This window comes from Amborella trichopoda, chromosome 2 (assembly GCF_054954075.1).
Source record: "Amborella trichopoda isolate Santa Cruz 75 chromosome 2, AtrichopodaSantaCruz75HAP2 v2.0, whole genome shotgun sequence".
Lineage (NCBI taxonomy): Eukaryota > Viridiplantae > Streptophyta > Magnoliopsida > Amborellales > Amborellaceae > Amborella > Amborella trichopoda.
This window is the reverse complement of record NC_142337.1, coordinates 66,097,698-66,116,231: the sequence shown is the minus strand read 5'-3', so window position 1 is coordinate 66,116,231 and position 18,534 is coordinate 66,097,698. Positions and strand designations below refer to the sequence as shown.

General features: G+C 34.5%; 1 protein-coding gene across 5 annotated transcripts; it reads left to right on the top strand.

Moving 5' to 3' along the window:
• Positions 1–1,966: 1,966 nt before the first annotated feature.
• Positions 1,967–18,121, top strand: LOC18430240 (Vps51/Vps67 family (components of vesicular transport) protein). Of its 5 annotated transcripts, none has more exons than XR_016050246.1 (20): positions 1,967–2,305; positions 4,361–4,500; positions 8,876–8,930; positions 9,044–9,151; positions 10,102–10,200; positions 10,342–10,419; positions 10,984–11,061; positions 11,395–11,553; positions 11,756–11,853; positions 11,990–12,057; positions 12,660–12,733; positions 13,139–13,205; positions 14,337–14,455; positions 14,585–14,851; positions 15,023–15,139; positions 16,006–16,129; positions 16,217–16,267; positions 16,833–17,063; positions 17,194–17,370; positions 17,809–18,121. XR_016050246.1 is itself a non-coding variant. In XM_006840399.4 (20 exons), the coding sequence occupies exons 1-20, from the start codon at positions 2,141–2,143 to the stop codon at positions 17,902–17,904; spliced, it is 2,319 nt and encodes a 772-aa protein (XP_006840462.1). In that variant the 5' UTR covers positions 1,967–2,140; the 3' UTR covers positions 17,905–18,121. The 5 variants fall into 5 exon arrangements, 3 of the variants coding, with proteins under 3 accessions (XP_006840462.1, XP_088715712.1, XP_088715713.1); XM_006840399.4 differs by having other exon boundaries at positions 16,058–16,129; XR_016050247.1 differs by lacking the exons at positions 1,967–2,305; positions 4,361–4,500 and adding an exon at positions 8,011–8,173.
• The last annotated feature ends 413 nt before the right edge of the window (positions 18,122–18,534 follow it).

The window sequence follows — 18,534 nt, the reverse complement described above, 5'->3', positions numbered from 1 at the left end:
GCCGATTCGCCGATCCGGATCGGTTTTTTGAAAGCCCGATCCGGGTCACCGATCCGGTTTTTAAACCATTGGTTCGATCCAAAAACTAGATTTTTGATCAATTTATTGGTCTTTTTTTTATCAAAATTGATTTATGGATTTTGATCATCAAGGTTTCATCTGTCGCATAAAATAGATATGTTGATTTATAATTAAGTAAATATTTTTATATGAATTTATTTATTGCTTGATGTCATGAAAATTTCATAGGTCTAAATTTTTTGCAATTGTTTAAATTAAATAAAAAATACGAAATATGTTTTTATTAGATTTGATGTGTTTGAAAGATGATGGAAGCCTTTACGAAGCTTTTTTCTTCGTGTTCGATCCAAAAACTAGATTTTCGATCAATTTATTGGTCTTTTTTATCAAAATTGATTTATGTATTTTTATCATCAAGGCTTCATCTGTCACATAAAATAGATATGTTGATTTATAATTGAGTAAATATTTTTATATGAATTTATTTATTGCTTGATGTCATGAAAATTTCATAGGTCTAAATTTTCTACAACTTTTTAAATTAAATAAAAAATACCAAATATTTTTCTATTAGATTTGATGTGTTTGAAAGATGATGGAAGCCTTTACGAAGCTTTTGTATTGATTTGTTTGATTTTTCAAACATTAAGGGTCATTTTTGCTTGTAATGTTGCTTGATTTTAGGGGTTTTTAAGAAACCGATTTTTCAAAACAATTTAATTTTACTTAATATTATTAAGTTAATAAAATTATTATTTTTATGATGAATATGAGAAGTGTTTTTCTAATGAGCTTATTAAAATTATATTTTTTTGCTAAAATTATGTTTTACAATAAAAATATGTTTTTTGATGAATATGACAAAAAAATTGATTCTTATTTTTTAAATGTTATTTTTTTTATAACAAACAAAAAAATAAGTGCATGATAATAGCAGTCTTACTTTTGCTTCATTTTTCTTTGTTTGAATTTTTTTTTAAGTGCATGATGTAGTTATCTTTGTAATAATGGAAATGAGATTGTAATTGTAAAAATAATGGAATTGGGATTGTAATTGTGTAATGGAAATGAGATTATAATTGTGTTGGCAGAGGGATTCACATTTTCAAACTTTTTTATTATAGAAAAAATTTGATCTTGCTTTTAAATAACTGTCTTTGATTCTTAAATTTACGTAGGATCAATAATGCTCGATTCCTTCTTACCATTTTCGTATTAGTTGGCGTTTTTACTTGATTTAATAGCATCAAGCTACTTTTGTTATTTGCAAAAAAAAAATGCATAAACTTTCGTTCCTAATTTGAGCGATTTTTGTACAAAAAGAAACTAGAAAGTTTTTATGTAAGGTTCGGGATGAATGCGTTAATTCTTGGAGATGTTACATGACAAAAATATCTTCAAAGAATATCAAAAAAAAAGATTTATATGACCGGCTAGGGATCATGTACAAGACCATAATATTCAAATATTAATTTATAAAAAATTGTTTCAATTTTTTTTATAAGATAAATATATGTAATAAGATATTATATATTTAATTTAAATATTTATATATATATTTAAAGGTTTTTATCCATTTTAAAAAAATCTGCTTGATTGATTAGTTTGGTTAATCACCCTTTGATTCCGGTTCAAACCACTCTCGGTTCATGTTTGATTAACCATTTCAGTTCGAATTTCCGGTTCAAACCACTTTCGGGTGACGTCCGATTAACCGTTCATGTTCGAATTTGCAAACACTAGCGTACAGTAGTGTAGCGTAACAAAACCCTATAAATAAATAATATCGAGTTACCAGGAGTCGAGGCCTATGAAGTGCTACAAGTCCAGGACCATGCTACAATGTTAGGAGGAGTCGAGGACCGTTTAACCTTATTACAATTCATGGGGGATTTAGTCCGAGTCCCTTATTTGTGGGGAACTTGGAGCCCTCCGTTCCATTCCTAGGTGCCCTCGGCTGGTATCCACTTGGACCAGTTGCGCAGAGAGAGTGAGAGGAGAAAAGAGAGGGAAATTAGAGAGAGGGGCTCGATTTGAGAGAGGAAGAGAGAGGGAAATTAGAGAGAGAGGGGCTCGATTTGAGAGCGTAGAAGAGCGAGGCAAATTGAGACACAGAATAATGGCAGTGGATCTGCCCTTAGATGAGAAAGCAAGGAGAATGAGGGAGCTCCTATCGAGCTTCTACTCTCAGAACCAGGCCACCTCCAATGGCGCTATCAAATCTGCTTCATTGGACGCTATTGATTCCCCATCCTTTGATGCTGATCAATTTATGGACCTTCTGGTATTTCCTGTCATAATTATGAATCTATAGAACTACATCCTTCACTATGAGATTTTTTTTTTTTTTCAATTTCCTCCATTTCACGTGGACTGGTTTCTTTCAAGGATTTAGGATTTGTAACAAAAACTAGGGTTTATGCAAGTGCGGTTTGTTCTTTTATTGTTGTATTACTGGGATTTGTAATGCATTTGGATTGAATTCATGGATGTTTGACTTGTTTGGGTATATTGGACTTTTCCTTTTTGATTAATATGAAATTGCCAAACTCAGGCTAAATTCTCATGATTAAGTAAAATTTGATCGTGGATCCCAGTGAAATGTATGTTCTTATGCAATGGCATTAGAAATTCTATTATAACTCGTCAAAATGTTTTCTTATTATTATAGTTCCTCAAATTGTTGGTTCTTTGTCTTGATTTGGCCTACTTTCTAGATGATTCTGTAAATTGTCATGCATAAGAAAGCTTCAGATCCAGGTGTTTTTATTTTTTTGAACTTTGATGGGATCAGTCTTGATTAAAATTGTGATATTTGAAATTCAGCTTTCTTTGCCAGTAAATAATCTATTTTTATGAAAGGACTTGATGAATTCCTATCCTAACCAAAACAAATTCAGTAGCAGATCAAATCTGATGGTTTGGTTTCGATAAAGCTGGAATTGGACATATTTAGAGTTCATTTTATACCTGGGGACATTACCGAACCTGGGGGAAACTATATTTGGGGTGGGGTCAGTGTATAAATCTTCTCTCCTTCAAATTAATGTTTCAGGCTCGATACATATTAGGCTGGTTTGGAGTGGTTTGAATTGCCTGATTTTGGTTAAACTGACTAATTATATACATGCGTGTCTGTGTGTGCGTATATGTGTGTGTATGTGGTGTGAGAGAGAGTGAGAGAGAGAGAGCACATTTGTTATGCATCATTGTGAGATGCTTTTGTCCTCTTCCTAAATGCATCGCAATTTTCTAAACTTTTTAAAAACTTGTAGCATTGTAATTTGTCTTCTATTATCTTAGAGATTCCTAGAGATTCCTAGACCAGTCTTTGTTCGGTAAACACAAACAAATTTGAAAGAGTGTCAGTTATACAGGAGAGAAGAAATTATATCTGTTATTGTGTGGTCTCTATGGATTGCTAGAACTGAAATCATGCATCAATTCATGTCATCATCTTCCAAAAATGGCCTGCTTTGTGTAAACTTACTCAATTCCCTGTATAAATGGTAAAAGGAAGTGTAACACTGGGTTAATGTGAAATAGTTTGTTATTTATAGGGACGGATTAAGCCTAATTCTTGGCGTTAGATCGTGTCTAGAGACAAATGTAGTGATATTTTTTGTTCAAGTTGTCCTTAATAGAGATACATATTGTCTAATAAATGGGTCTGTGTTGAATATGAGTTATGTACAGGGTCTTGATCCTAGATCCTCATGTTCTCATTGCTTTTGAAGTTGCCACGAGCGTGTACTGCTTGAGCATTAGGAAAATGGAATGATTGTTGTGGGCCTTGTGGCTGCATATATTTATGTGGAATAGGACGTATATGAATGTGAAGAAATGAAAAGGTAAAACTATTACTCCATTCTTGTTGAAGTACCTTGTACAATCACTCCTGATTTGGACTAGAACTCAATTGTTTTTTTGTTTAAATATGGATGTCTCTGTCATGATAATAAGGCTGCATCGCGCTTCTTATGATTATGCTCTAGATGTGGTTGTACTCTTTCTCTAGTTTCCCTAATGGTAAGTAATTGAATTGATCAATTAAAGTTTACCATTCTGTATGGTTCATTGGTTGTAATATTATATAAACCTTTATTTTTGTTTGGCTTAAATTAATAGCTTCTTTTTACTGTGGAATGTATGAAGTGATGAATAATTACTTACCTTTAGTTGGTATATACAAGCACAGCTCATTGTTTGATATGGCAATCTTGATCTTTTGCTTGATGCAGCCACATTATAGATTATATTTGCCCACCCCACCCCACCCCTCCACAATAATAACAATAACAATAACAATAATAAGGAAATATATTTTCTTTTTTCACAGATTAAAAAATCAAATTTGGAAGGACTCCTTCAACGACATGTTGAAATGGCTGCTGAAATTAAGAATCTGGACACTGATCTACAGATGTTGGTATATGAAAATTACAATAAGTTTATAAGTGCCACAGAGACTATTAAAAGGTGAGAAGTTACTTCTCATCCCTTTTTCTTGTAAGTTGTTGACTTATCCAGATTCTAATTAAATTTTAAAATCAGTATGTTATATCAAGCATCCAATGTACTATGATCATATTTCTCATGTTAACTTACATGGTAAGTCATTGGATATATTTCATTTTCTTTCTATCGTTACTTTATGTTTTACTTGTTTAAAGGGAAAAAGACCATTGAAAAAGCAAAACCGCCTTGCAGTTAGTCATTCAATTTGGTTATGATTTTTTTAAGGAAAAATATACAAAGAGACCATTTATTTTTGGTACAAGAAGATTACAATCACTCTTGTCCGTCAGATTTCTAATTGGGTGGTTGTAAATTTTAAGATTGTCATTGATTAGTCTCAAAAGTAAAAAAAGAATTTTTCGAACTTCGTGACACACCCCAAGCCATCCAATTTGATATCTTATGACTAGAAGTGATTGTGAGTTCCTTCTAACACAAATAAATGGTCTCATAGTATACAATCCATTTTTTTTATTGTACTCAATGTTGGAGTATCTGTTTGGGATCATACATCTTTTGATGTATTTATTACATGAACAAGCATGGCTGGATGTATTTTTCTTTTGGTTGTTCAAATGAATTATGTGTCTATATGGGAATAGAATATTTTTCTCTCTTTTAATAATGCTTGATTTTTTTCAAAGAGTGATCAAGTATATGTCAAGTTGTACTAAGTTGCTTACAAACAAGACATGCAAATGGGGATTAGATCAGAAAGCCAACAATCTGATTCTCTTCTAACGACTGATTTAGCTAGTGCATCAGCATTCCCATTTGCTGAACCAAGGATACAATGAGAGGGCACTTAAGGATCTAGCCCATAGTTGTTGGAAACGCATGGGAACCCGAATCGTTTTAGAAACCGGAATCGCGGAATCGTGGCCGGCTAGAAGATTATTCTCTTAGGAATCGTTGTCCATATAATTCAAATCGTTGGGAACGAGATTCCTAGTTTCTAAGAATCGTGTTTTGACCGAAATAAATCTAAGTTTCATCCCCATATGGAATTAAGATTACGTCCTCCTTGGAATCGAGATTCCCATCCCCATGGAATCGACACTCCAGGAGTCAAGATTCTTTAATATGCGGAATCGAGTTTCTGACATATGTGAAACATAGATGTATTGCTGTTTCAAATCGTGATTCCAACATATTTGGAATCAAGTTTCTGAAGTATATGGATCTGAAATCTATGCCAGTTTGAGATCGAGATTTACAATAATATGGACTATGGAATACGTTTGACGACATTTACCAGGAATCGCGATTTCATTTTTATGGAGAAGGAAGCCCCAAGTACATCTTGAGCCTTATCAACGTTAGAACCTATATTGGATGTCTCTTATTAGAAGGTTTCCCAGATTTTAAAGTGATTGGGTTGACTAATGAACTTACGGTCATTATATACAAAAGATAAGTATTTCTAAATTGTGATTTTGACTTCATTGTTATGTAGACAAAATAGGATTATGTCTACGTCATGGTTTTATTTTTAATTGTATGTGTTGTATTTATTAATTATATTTTAAATTTAAAATAAAGGCCGTCTAGGGTGGCACAAGTAAAATAATGAAACACTAGAACCACTACAAGCATTCGAATGCAGATTTCTATTGCAATTTCCTTTAGGAAGTGCACAACCAGCACAAACATTGGACATTATGTACTTTGTATTTTTTTTTTTTATATTTTGAATTTATTTATTTTTTAATCAAGATTTAATCCTCGCTGGAATCTAGATTCGATATATTTGGGAACATCTACCCACAATTCATGGGTTCAAGTTTCTAAAGATGTGTTGGATTGAGATTCCAAAATTAAGGAATCGAGTTTCCTTGGTTCCGATAAATGGTTTCTAAAGATGTCTTGAATTGAGATTCTGAAATTGAGGAATCACGTTTTCGAAGTTCTGAAAATGGTTTCTAAAGATGTGTTGAATCAAGATTCCGAAATTAAGGAATTGAGTTTCCTTAGTTTCAAAAAACGGTTTCCGTGGAGATTCCTTAACGGAAATGCAGAATCAAGACGGAACTGTTCAGATAAGTTTTCAGTCTCCAAGCTTTCATGAAAATCAAAACAGGGAAGTTTTCCCTGCTCAATTCCAAGGATTTCTTGAGAAGGTCCCAATAATTGCTTTTGATAAAAATGGAAATCCAATTTATGAGCAGAAAACTGTAGATGGTCATAATTGGTTTGATTGTTGTGATTGCTCTACTTGTGTTTAAGGAGATGATGATTTTGAGAAGACACAAAAAGAAAACTTCGTCTCAGCAAAAGCTTCATCAAAGGTTTCTTGATGGAGATCCAACAGTTGGTTTACTTGGTGAACATTCTGGAATACAACACATGATATACTTTAATTCTGTCCATAAAGGTGGATGAAATGGCCAAAAATTTAGAAGATTGGAATCATACCATCCAATGGTTTGTATGGAAGGGTGTTGGATAAAATATGTGGATGAGTCTGGGTAGGTTTTAGGATGAAGGTCTAGATGAAAACTTATGATAAGGTAAGGTTTATGGGGATATTGAAATGATTCAATCCATTGGGTATAATGGAAGTATTTGATAAGGAATTTATAAAAATTCAAGGCTCTGGGATTTGGGTATTGGTAATTGTTCCATTGAAGGAAATGACAATGTCTAAGGTAAGAAATAAGTTTTCGTATATGGAAATTGAAACAGATATGGTAATTTTGGGTAAGGTATCAAAGAAAACAAAGAACTTCTTTTGGCATGTTATAGTAATGTCTGGTTTGGAAAAGAGATAGGAATGGGTAGTTTGGATGGCATCGAATTCCTTGTATGCAATATTCATGATTTCTGACAACTATTTCATGCATCTTTTGTTGCATTATGTCATTTCTGGAATTTAGGATTTTTCTGAGAATGTTTTCTTGAATTTCATCAGGGAGGTCATGTTCATTGTCATCAATGGAGATGATTGCACCCAAAAAGGGAATAACTGGCAGAAGAGTGTCTTCAGAAAATCTTTTTCTTGAAAACATATCAGCTAACATTGTTTTTCCCAGCAATGTGTTTATATTCAAAATTTCATTGGGAAAACCAGTGAGACCATCTGAGAAGTTGAGGGTTCGGAAGTATTTTGTTCTTGAACTTCAACATGTTAGGAAAAGCAGACAAATCCATTTCCACCAAAAATTTGTGTCTTATCAAATGAAATTGAAAATTTTCAATTCCTCTTTTCACAGCTAAGATCTCTTTGAAAGTAGAATGGTAATGGAGTTCTGAGTCCTTAAATTTTCCACTTTTATAGCCACAAATCATTCTCTCATTTTCAATTTCCTCAAGTAAGATACAAGCCCAATATTCATCTGAAGCATCAGTTTGTAAAATCCGTTTTCCTGTTGAAGGAATTTTCAAAGAAGGTAAATTTTTGGATAATTGTTTGAGCTTCAGAACACACTCAGTTTGTATCTTAGTCCATGCTGGTGCTTTCTTTTTTAACAGCAGATAAAGAGGACTAGTAAACAAAGAAAGCTTGGGTATAAAGGGGGACATGTAATTTACAATACCGAGGAACTGCTGAATCTGCTTAACAGAAGTCAAGTTATCAGGAAATTCAAGCAAATGCTTAGCAATATGTACAGTTGTTCGAAACTGGAATCATGAGGTCAGTCGAGAGATTCCGGTAACTATGATCTAGCCTTTTAGGACTTCCTTCAAAATGTCTCTCTGCTCTCCAACGGTATGGAGTGTCCTAGTTAACTCAACCAATGGTGTTGAATTAGCTTTTAAAGCCGAAGTCTAGAAAAAGACTTTGTGAAATACATGTAATCATGTCAAACATGCTTTGGCTTCATCAACTATAGAATTAGTTCTCCGAGAGGTTCAAAGAATATCAAATGAGCTTGTCTTGAATCCTGTTTGACTTTTGAAGAAGCTACACACTTACAATAGGCCTGTGTTCCTGAAGTATCTATCGTCAAATTTAATCTTGAGTACATGAGAGTGGCCCTAGCAACCTCCTTCTAATTGCTAACCAGATCATGCTACATTAACTGCCAACTCCTGGAGCTTCAGGGAAAACAAATCAGAACATTAGCAATTCTCATTCTCATTCTAATTCAGGGCCAGATGGATTGAATTGTTTTTTATGTCTATGTTGTTGTTCTTTGAAATTATTCACGTCCCCTACATTATTGGAGCATTGTGTGTTCCCTCTATGGTGACGCTATTTTATTTTCTCGATTGCATTCTATTTTTTTAATTCAACCCTCTCTACTGACATGCATCAACAAGTGTTAGGTGTAACAACTGTTTTTGGGTGTTTCATGTAGTATCCTCATAAATTCTGGCTTTCATATATTGACAGGATGAACAACAACATTGCTGGCATGGAAACCAATATGGAGCAACTCCTTGAGAAGGTGTTTTGAAGGGTTGTTGTTTCTTTATGTCTTAAGGATTTTATTGTTGTTACTAGATTCATTAAGATCTTGTGAGCATATCAGGATGTTTTATCAAGCCTTTTTAACTGCAGATTATGTCTGTTCAATCTAAAAGTGATGGTGTTAATACGTCTCTTTTTGAAAGGAGAGAGCATATAGAGAAATTGAATCGCACCCGAAATCTTCTACGTAAAGTTCAGGTATTATTATTATTATTATTATATTTCGACTTCAAGGACTTGGCATAGTCACCTCTGGTATTCTTGAATGTTGAATTTTGCAACAATTGTTGTTTGATGATATATTTTTTTCTTTATTTTGAGTAATATCATGGGTTTAACATGTGAATTCTGCATCATTGAAGCCATTGTGAATCTGGAATATAAATGTTATAATTGATACCCACGCATCCTTCTGGCAGTTGCATTTTCTTAAAGTGAAGCTTTTAAAAATTCTTAAATGTCGTGGCTTGAGTTTGCAGTTGCATTTTTCTTAAAAATGAAGGTTCTAAAAATTCTTATATGTCATGGCTTGAGTTCTGAATAATATCATCCCCATTCAGGTCTATGTTACTAGAGGAGATTTGGTGGGGTCTGAATTTTGAATCTCTCCAAGACTCGTTTTAGCCTCCAATTTTCCTAGAGTCTCTCATGAGGAGAATGAGTACAAATATGATTCTCAATATCTATCTCTAGCACATCAAATAGATCAAATCTCTACACACACACACGTGTAGAGACACAACTCTCATTAGGAGACATATATTATGCAGCGCCTCATTTTTTATTTCCGCGACAATAATAATCTTGGGTAACTTTAATATCTGAGCGATGATCTTGTGGTTCCCTAGAATTCAGATTGCAGTCCTTTGACCTATATTTCCTGAATTTTTCGTTTATACACAAAATATTTATCCATTTAATATGTTTGGTGAAAGCAAGTGGGTTACAATCAAGGTGGAATGCTCGGTTATAACTATTCTTTTAAATATTTGTCTGCCATCTTTTATTTTGTTCTATGTCAATTGCTACACTTGACCATGCTTAGTTTACAAAACTGGCTTAGCTCGATTGAATTTTCAATTTACTTTCTGTTTGAGATCTCTTGTGATAGTGCACAACAGAATCACATCCAGTTTTCTGTTTAGCAGTTCATATATGATCTTCCTGCTCGTCTTGCAAAGTGTATCAAATCGGAAGCCTATGCAGATGCTGTGAGGTTTTACATTGGTGCCATGCCTATCTTTGAGGTTAATTTCTTCCCATGGTCTGGTTATGAAAATTTATCAGACTATGTTCTCAATGGTTTTCTTCCTTCTTATGGTGCTCACCAAAGCCCATGTTCTTGCCTCAAGGAGGCTGGGTCTAACACAGTGTTTATGTTGATCCAGGCTTATGGGGAGTCATCATTCCAAGATTGTAAGAAAGAATCTGAACAAGCAATGGCAATCGTTACTAGAAACCTCCAGGTATCTTATGCGTCATTTATAGACTGCATTTTCTATATTTTTTGTTTATTTTACTTCTTTAATGAGATTATATTTGATCAAGAAATAAAAACCCCCAGGTATGCTCTCATCTTCTGATTAATGACCGGCTCGAAATATCTACTTTATTGTAGTCGTAAGATGATCATCTTCTATATGATTTTGCATGTGGTTTCCATTGTTTGTTTGCTTTAATTATAAATAATGCATATGTTGGTTGTTAAGTAAAGATAGGTGGCCACAAAGCTGTTTGGGATTGATTATGGTATCTCCTTGGTTTGTTTTGTTTTCTGATTTTAGTTACACATGTCAATGCTTGCTGTACCTGAAAAGAAAGCAAATGTTTTCCGAGTATTTATGAACAGAAATTTCACTTAGGTAGTTGCCCAGGATGGGCACCTTCTATCTCCAATCCTACTAAACATGGGCATACATAGTTTAACTTTACTACGTATTTGCAGTAGTTTTATGAATTTGTTATTATGAGCCTTTTGATAAGCTTCTTACTTTATGTGTTACATGTTGCTGCTAAAATGTTGGATTCAGGCAAAGCTTTCTTTGGATTCTGAACCCGTAGAAGCTAGGGCAGAGGCTGCTGTGCTTCTTAAACAATTGAATTATCCGGTTTGTTTTTTGTCTCCGTCTCACCTTCCCCGCTATCAACGTTTTTGAGAAGAATCTCTATTTCATGCTTTATTATTATAGTCTTGGTGTTTGGAATCATAAATTGTGTATATGAGTCATTTATGTGTCATGTAGAGTGCTCCTCTTATATTAGTGCATACTAAGATAAAACACATGTATAGCTGTACTAAGAATATAGTGATTCTGCCTGCTCTTTTTTTTTTTTTTTGGCTTTTCTCTAGTTACCTTTAGTTTTTGTATTGCATTATTTCAGTCCCTGGTACTTTAGCTGTTTAAACGAATAAAAACAAAAGTTCTTCATATTCTCTGTAGGTGGATGACCTGAAATCAAGAATACTTGAAGAGAAGTTGGAACACCTGCTATTGGCTCTTCAGCATGAAGCCAAGGAGCCTGAACCTGCTCCAATGAGTTCAGATGTGCCCCCTGTAGTTGGAATGGGATCTGTGTCTCCAGACCCTCATTCAAACAAGGTATTTATTTATTAAGTTAGAGAAATTTTAAAGGAGATTTGTAGTAGTTTAAGTTTGCAACAGGACAATTTTAAGTGACTAATTCTGAACATGTAAGCTGGTAGAGACCTGGTGGCTTATACTTCAGATAATAAATAGTCATTTGATTCAATTGGTGTTCATACTATATCAAGCTATTAAAACAATTTTTTCATGTATTCAGGCTTTTTATGAGTTTGCGAAGACCGTCCGCGCCTATAGAGTAATATTCCCAGATTCAGAAAGACGTCCCATTGAACTTGCACGCAATCTGTTTTTGAAGTATGGTTCTTCAGTTATATTTATATGTTCTCTTAACTTCTTCTGATCATATAGATTGAATTATTGTGGCTGAACTATCTGATTTTAAACTTCAGGTTTCCTAGCTGGTATAAGTTTCGTTTTTCCGTGTTTGTAGGCGGTTTGAGACCATTCAGAAACATATAGAGAAAAAGATTTCTTCTGTGGATCTTTTGGCAATGTTACGTGAGTACATGTGATTATAATGTATGGTGTTGAACATGTTAAATATGAATAACCAGTTTATGTTGCATTGCATTAACTCGATTTTCTTAATTTTCCTTTTGTTTAAAGGTTAATTATTTTGTTTAATGAAATGGATTTCAAATCTGGGAAATGATGCATCCTGTAGTGCATTATCTGCACCATCAATTTAAATATTTTCAAGCGTTTATAGATCTACATGATTTATACTCTTTGCAATAGCCTGAAAATTTAGTTTTCATCTCTAATTATAAAATTTAAAGCTTCAAAAATAGTATAAATCAAGTAGATCTATGATGAGTTTTTTGAAGCTTTAAATTTTATAATTAGAGATGAAAATAAATTTTCAGGCTGTCGCAAAGAACTTTGCTCCTGAAAATATCATCTTTCAACATTATTTAGAGGTACGCCTTACTTTGATTGTTTTGGGCCTCAACCTTATGTCATGCCATTCTCTGTTATTTATAGTTCTAGACATTTCTGATGACAGGGATTGCTTCGTATGTGATCTTTGGTTGTTGGAATACTTTGGTAGGTTATACTATTTCACTGTAATGATGTTTGATTTGTTGGGATAATTGTAGGATTAATCTGGAATGATGTATTAATAATGGATGAAGTATTGCCAGAAGCGGCTCTCCCCAGTTTTGCCTCAGAGGTTTGGAGTAGTTTCAAGTTATTACTACACTCATCTTTAGGTCCAACATCTGCTACTGCAGTCGCAAAAAATCGAAACATTTATTGGGAAACTGAAAGTAAAGCAAAAGATAATGAGAATATTTACCTTCTCTTTAAAGTATCAATATTTCCTAATGTACCAAATGAGTATAGTGGGAGAACTTTTATCATGTATTGTTTGTAACTCTTTTGAAGAGATCTGGTGTGGTTCCATCATTCTGTCATAGTATTCATAGTTCCTTATGCATCTATAGAGGTGAATACTGTTGTCGTTTATGTTACCCCTATTATATATGAGGAGTTTGTGGTTGGCAACAAGCTAACTTTTTTCCCTTGAGTTATTGAGAAAAATGTCTACCTTTTCTTTAATACGTTACTGTTTCAGGCTGCAAGTGTTGCAATAAACCAATACGTCTCACGTGCATTCTCCTATCTTCTGTCACAAGTTTCAGGTGATCAGTTTTTTTCTTTCTTGTGATTTATTGGTTACAGGTGGTATTTCATATTTATTTACTTTTTTTTTTTATTTGTTGGAAGTAACTTCTAGATACTTTTAATAAGGTACAACACAAGAGTAAAAAGGAGTTGTCAAATAATTTAAATAACTGCTACAGTAAACCAGTAAGTCCTCATGTACACATGTTTAATAGGCATGTTACTAAGAAAATAAAGAGGGCTGCCTGCGTGGCAGACAAAAAGAAAACTAATTGAAGCATTCTAGGAAAAAAAAGAACTTCCAATAAAACATACCAAGCACCTTCCACAACATACTGCCTCCTCTCATGGCACAAGACAATTTGGGTTATACTACACTGTAAGCATTCTCCAGATTTAAAATTACCGCTGGTCACAGTTCTTGGTCATCATCTGGCACCTCCTTACTCTGGCCTTCACAGACCTAAAATAAAGCTCCACATACTTGCAAAGGAGGAACTGAAACATTTATTTATACTGGGAGGAGAACTGTTTTAAGGTGGCTAGCAAACTCTGAAAGAGTTCTTTCACATAATCTAGCTTCCATGTCTATAAGCCAATGGTCTCCCCTAGACCTTAACCCTGAACATTCATTTTGTTGTAAGGAGGTTATTATGAAGCTTGTATAACTAGGTCACTTCTCTGTGGTAGTGAAGCCTGAGTACTTTGGTGTACCTCATGTATGCAAAACTGCTAGGTGGGGTGTTAAACTTGATTCATTCTTTTATAATCCATTACGTTGTTGTGGATATCTGTAGTTTGATTTAGAATTCCCCATTCACTATTTCTTTCCTATTGATTCCATCCAAAATTCTGTCACCCCAATGGAGATGATTTTTGGATCAAGATAGTTTCATAAATCAGTATAAGCAATAAAATTAATACACATATTTATTGATAAATCGAATGAATTATTCCAGGGCATTTAATTCAATCTATTGAAATTTTTACAAATAGCCAATGCTGTTCTCTTGTTTATGTACTTCAGATTGGTAGAAGAGTATCATGTATTAACCTATCTCATGATAATGAGGATCTAACATGCTTATTAAAAAGTAATAGGATCCAACAAACCATTTGTTAATTCCTATCTTCAACTGTGATAGCAGACGCTCTTACAGGAGTCAACAGCAAGCAAAAGGGGGGATCTGAAGGAGAAAACTTGTTACAGATAGCCTTGGAGAGTGGCAAAAAAGTAGTTACTCAAGGCAGCATGGATCTCTTACTGGTAACTGCCTAACATTTTAGACTACCACCTTATTATCTTCCAATTTATGCCAGTTTTATTAGCCTACATTGTAATGTTGTCAAATGTGTGCTTTTAGTTTTTAGTTTCTGACAAGTTTTTCATTGGCAGGAATTACGCCAACTTATGGATGATGATCTTGTATTAGTTGCAAGACTCAAAGACCTGTATATTGATTGGGTTCAAGAAGGACTCCAAGGCTTCTTTAGGGCCCTGGATGACTATTTCCTTATGCTCTCTGGTAAAAGTAATCCAGCCAGTCAGGGTGCAGGTTCAATAGATGGGATACCAGTGGACAAAGTGCTACCAGGACTCATTCTTGTGTTAGTCCAGCTGTCCGTTTTTATAGAACAAAATGCAATTCCAAGAATTACTGAGGCAAGAAACAATCTGATTGTATTCTTCCTTGAAAAGTTGATTCAGAGGGAGTACTTTAGTTATCGAATTATGAAGTTAGTGATTTCTTTGCCTGTCATGTTTGTATCTGTCAACCATTAATGGAAGGACTTCTACCAGTTCTATCCTAAGATGTATATATGTCAATAACAGGAAATAGCTGCTTCTTTTTCTGGAGGTGGGGCTAGAGGTTATGAAGATGGACCACCATTTGTTCCTGCTGAAGTCTGTCGAATATTTCGCTCTGCTGGTGAAAAGTTTTTGCATGTGGTATGTTTTAACTCTTATTTTTGCTTAATCCGATGATGCATCGAGATCCCATTTAGTTCCGGTTATACAGTATTTGCATAACTCGTGGTGGTTGTACATGTCAACTTCACTGATTGTTTTGGGTAGGTTTTCTAGGAAGTTGAGGTATTTAATTGTTGCTTTAAGAATAAAACCTGTTTGTTTTGAATATTTACTTGTAAGAACATCATTTTGAGTATTGGATAATTGTAATTTAATGGAAAAGCAGTTGTTAGGTTACCATTCTGTTTATTTGCCGAGCAAAGGGAGAAATTTCTCATGTGGTTGCAACAATTGAGCAGCAGTGGCCCTTCAAACCCTAAGGATTTTGGAGTTGTTCATAGGAGTATATATGTTTCTTTTCCTTGAAAGTTGTCATTTCTGTGCTATGGCGGGCTCTGGTTGGGATTCACCGAAGTCGGCTCAGATTGGGACCCCGATGATTCTAGAGGAAATCCTCTGTATCAGCGTCGAGTCTTCCCTAATGCTAATTTTTATGTTAAAAAATGACCAGTCCTTGACTTAGGCTTGATCCCTGGTACATCCAAGCCTGATTCCATGGTTTTGAACACTGTGTGCCATTATTTGCTAGTGGGCATAATATCCAGCAGAACCTATTGATTAATTTCCTACAAAAACCATGCTTTGTTTTCTGTGTTTTTTATGTGGTCCTGCAATTGTTTGAAGCAGGAACTGCAATTTGTTGGCTTGTGTATGTTCTACTTTGAGCTTGAGTTTGTGTATTTCCTTAAATGATTTCACCCTTGTTTTTTCTTTTGCGGTCATGAAATTTACTTTTGAAATGTTGTTGATTTTCTCATCTCTAAAATTTGAAATTTTTCCTATAGGTTAGTTCATGTGAAAAGATAATGACACGCGCTACATTCATTACATTTGCAGTATATCAGTATGAAAACAAAGAAAATATCTGTTCTTCTCAAGAAGAGGTTCACAACACCAAACTGGGTCAAGGTTAGTATGGGCATTGCTAAGTTCTTTGTAGAAAGAATCTTGAATGTTATGAACAAAATCTGATCTTTTTGTTGAATAATTGAACAGCATAAAGAGCCAAGGGAAGTTCACATGTTTGTGGATTTGCTTCTTCAAGAGGTAAATGCCATAAGGCATTGTTGCTTTATATATAGTGCATTCTATTTATATTCTGCTCTAGTTTCAGTAATCTTTCTAAAAATAAATGAAATTTCGCACTGTTGTTTAATTGTGGAATGGCTCTTGGACAAAATAGCTTCTTACTTATTTAAAAGCTTAAGCATATCTCAAGAACACAGAAGTTGGTCAAATGTGACCCTATGTTTGAAATTTCTTTATTATCCTTCATTTTTTTCACTCTATTTATTTTGTATGGCTTCATGGCCTCAGCTTTCTTTCACTATTATTCAGGTTTTGTACTTATTACGAAATGTGGCCTCTAGGTTTATATTCCATTAAGTTTAATTCTTTCACTTGATTGTGTGATGGTCTCTGAAATTAATTGTTGGTGTTGCCAGTTTATTTATTTTTTGTTGTCTTGGTGATATTGCTTGTTGCTATTACTATTTTTTTTTCTATCTCAATGACTACCTCTTGAGGGAGGGAGGGAGAGTCGTTTGTCATATCATGATTTCACATTCTTTTTAGGGGTATCACGTTGACTGTTTATTTGATCTTCGTATAGTTGGAAGCTGTTAGGGCTGAAGTGAAGCAAGTTTTGCCTCATGGGGTTGTCCGAAAGCACCACCGATCTGATAGCACTGGGAGTACAAACTCCTCACGCAGCAATCCTATTCGCGACGATAAAATGGGCCGCTCCAATACACAACGCGCACGCAGCCAGCTGCTCGAAAGCCATCTGGCCAAGTTATTCAAACAAAAAATGGAGATCTTCACCAAAGTCGAGTACACACAGGTAACTTCCTCTCTCTCTCTCTCTCTCTCTCTCTCTCTCTCTCTCTCTCCACGCACACCCAAAAACATGGGAAGACAATGTTTTTTTTTGTTCTCTTTCTTTGACCTTGAAATTTGAAAAATATGCTCAGGAATCTGTGGTTTCAACTATAGTGAAGCTTTGTCTGAAGAGCTTCCAAGAATTTGTGAGGCTTCAGACATTCAATCGGAGTGGCTTTCAACAAGTTCAGCTTGATAGTCAGTTCCTGAGAATTCCTCTAAAGGAGATTGTGGAAGATGAGGCTGCCATTGATTTCTTGTTAGATGAGGTAAAGGGAGAGTTTCTTAGTATTTATTAAGTATAGGTAGGTAATCTGGGATTTTGTCTGGAAACTTAAGTGTTTGATTTTGTAATACTATGTCTGCGCAAGAAATTGTGTTGTATAACTGAAACATGCCCAATTTTATAGTGAGCCTAGTAAATCTTTTAATTTTGGAGTTGTCTCCCGGATTAACTGAAGTACTTCTTAATGGAGGAGGGGCTGATAAAATATCCTTCATTAACTTTAGAGAATAAGCAGATAATCCCCTTGATTTTCTCTCTCTTTCTTTTTGCCTCTTGATTTTGATAATCTCTTTCTATTATTTTATATGACCGCCGTAATTATATCATACTAATTGAGATTCATATCACTCATCTTTGTCTTTGTAGTGTTCAATTTTTTTTTCCTTATCCATATAGTGCCCCTTATTTTGTGGTGTTTCAGGTGTTGGTTGCTGGTGCCGAACGTTGCCTTGACCCAATTCCTCTTGAGTCTGCCATTTTGGACAAGTTAATACAGGCAAAGCTGGCCAGAAGTTAAGCAATAGCTGGTTTCTCTATGTAGGACTTTTCATATTTTTTGACAAATTTACTAAATTCATTTCCTTTTCTTTTTTATCTTTTCACTGTATTTTTTGTCAGAAATTATAATTGCGCCTGATTATTTTAACACCTAGAAACCTGTAGATCATGTATCCATATACTTGTCATCAAACTTCTGTTGTTGTAGTGTCATCACAAGTTACTATTTGAGAACAGTTGTAGGGTCATGGAAAAAGTTGGAGGTGGCCATTACATTTTATGTAACAGGAAAGTATACCATCATCCAACGGCATTAGCGTATAATACTGCAAACGGGCATCTGTGGCCCAATGCTGATGACAACCCCAGAGATTAACTATTGCGAGACGTCGCAGTCCTCGTGCTCAAGCAACTCAACTTGGGTTTTTCTCAGATTCTTCTGTTGAACGTCCAAATTACCTACAGAATTTTAATGAGGTTTCATTGCAATTAGCTCCAGAGCAGTGGTGTTTCCTCTGAAGGCCATTTGTACTCTTGCCCACAAGGTATAATTCTTGAATTTCCTACGACATTGGTACTTAAAATTTCTCCATAGTCATAGACTTTTTGTTTACAGATTATTCTTTTTCTCCCAAACATCCCAATTCAT

Excerpts from the sequence above, each read along its gene's own strand:
- LOC18430240 (XM_006840399.4), top strand. The coding sequence starts at position 2,141 with ATGGCAGTGGATCTGCCCTTAGATGAGAAAGCAAGGAGAATGAGGGAG. Across the intron at positions 8,931-9,043 it reads TGGAGCAACTCCTTGAGAAG|ATTATGTCTGTTCAATCTAA; the intron begins GTGTTTTGAAGG and ends TTTTAACTGCAG. Across the intron at positions 10,201-10,341 it reads GTGCCATGCCTATCTTTGAG|GCTTATGGGGAGTCATCATT; the intron begins GTTAATTTCTTC and ends ATGTTGATCCAG.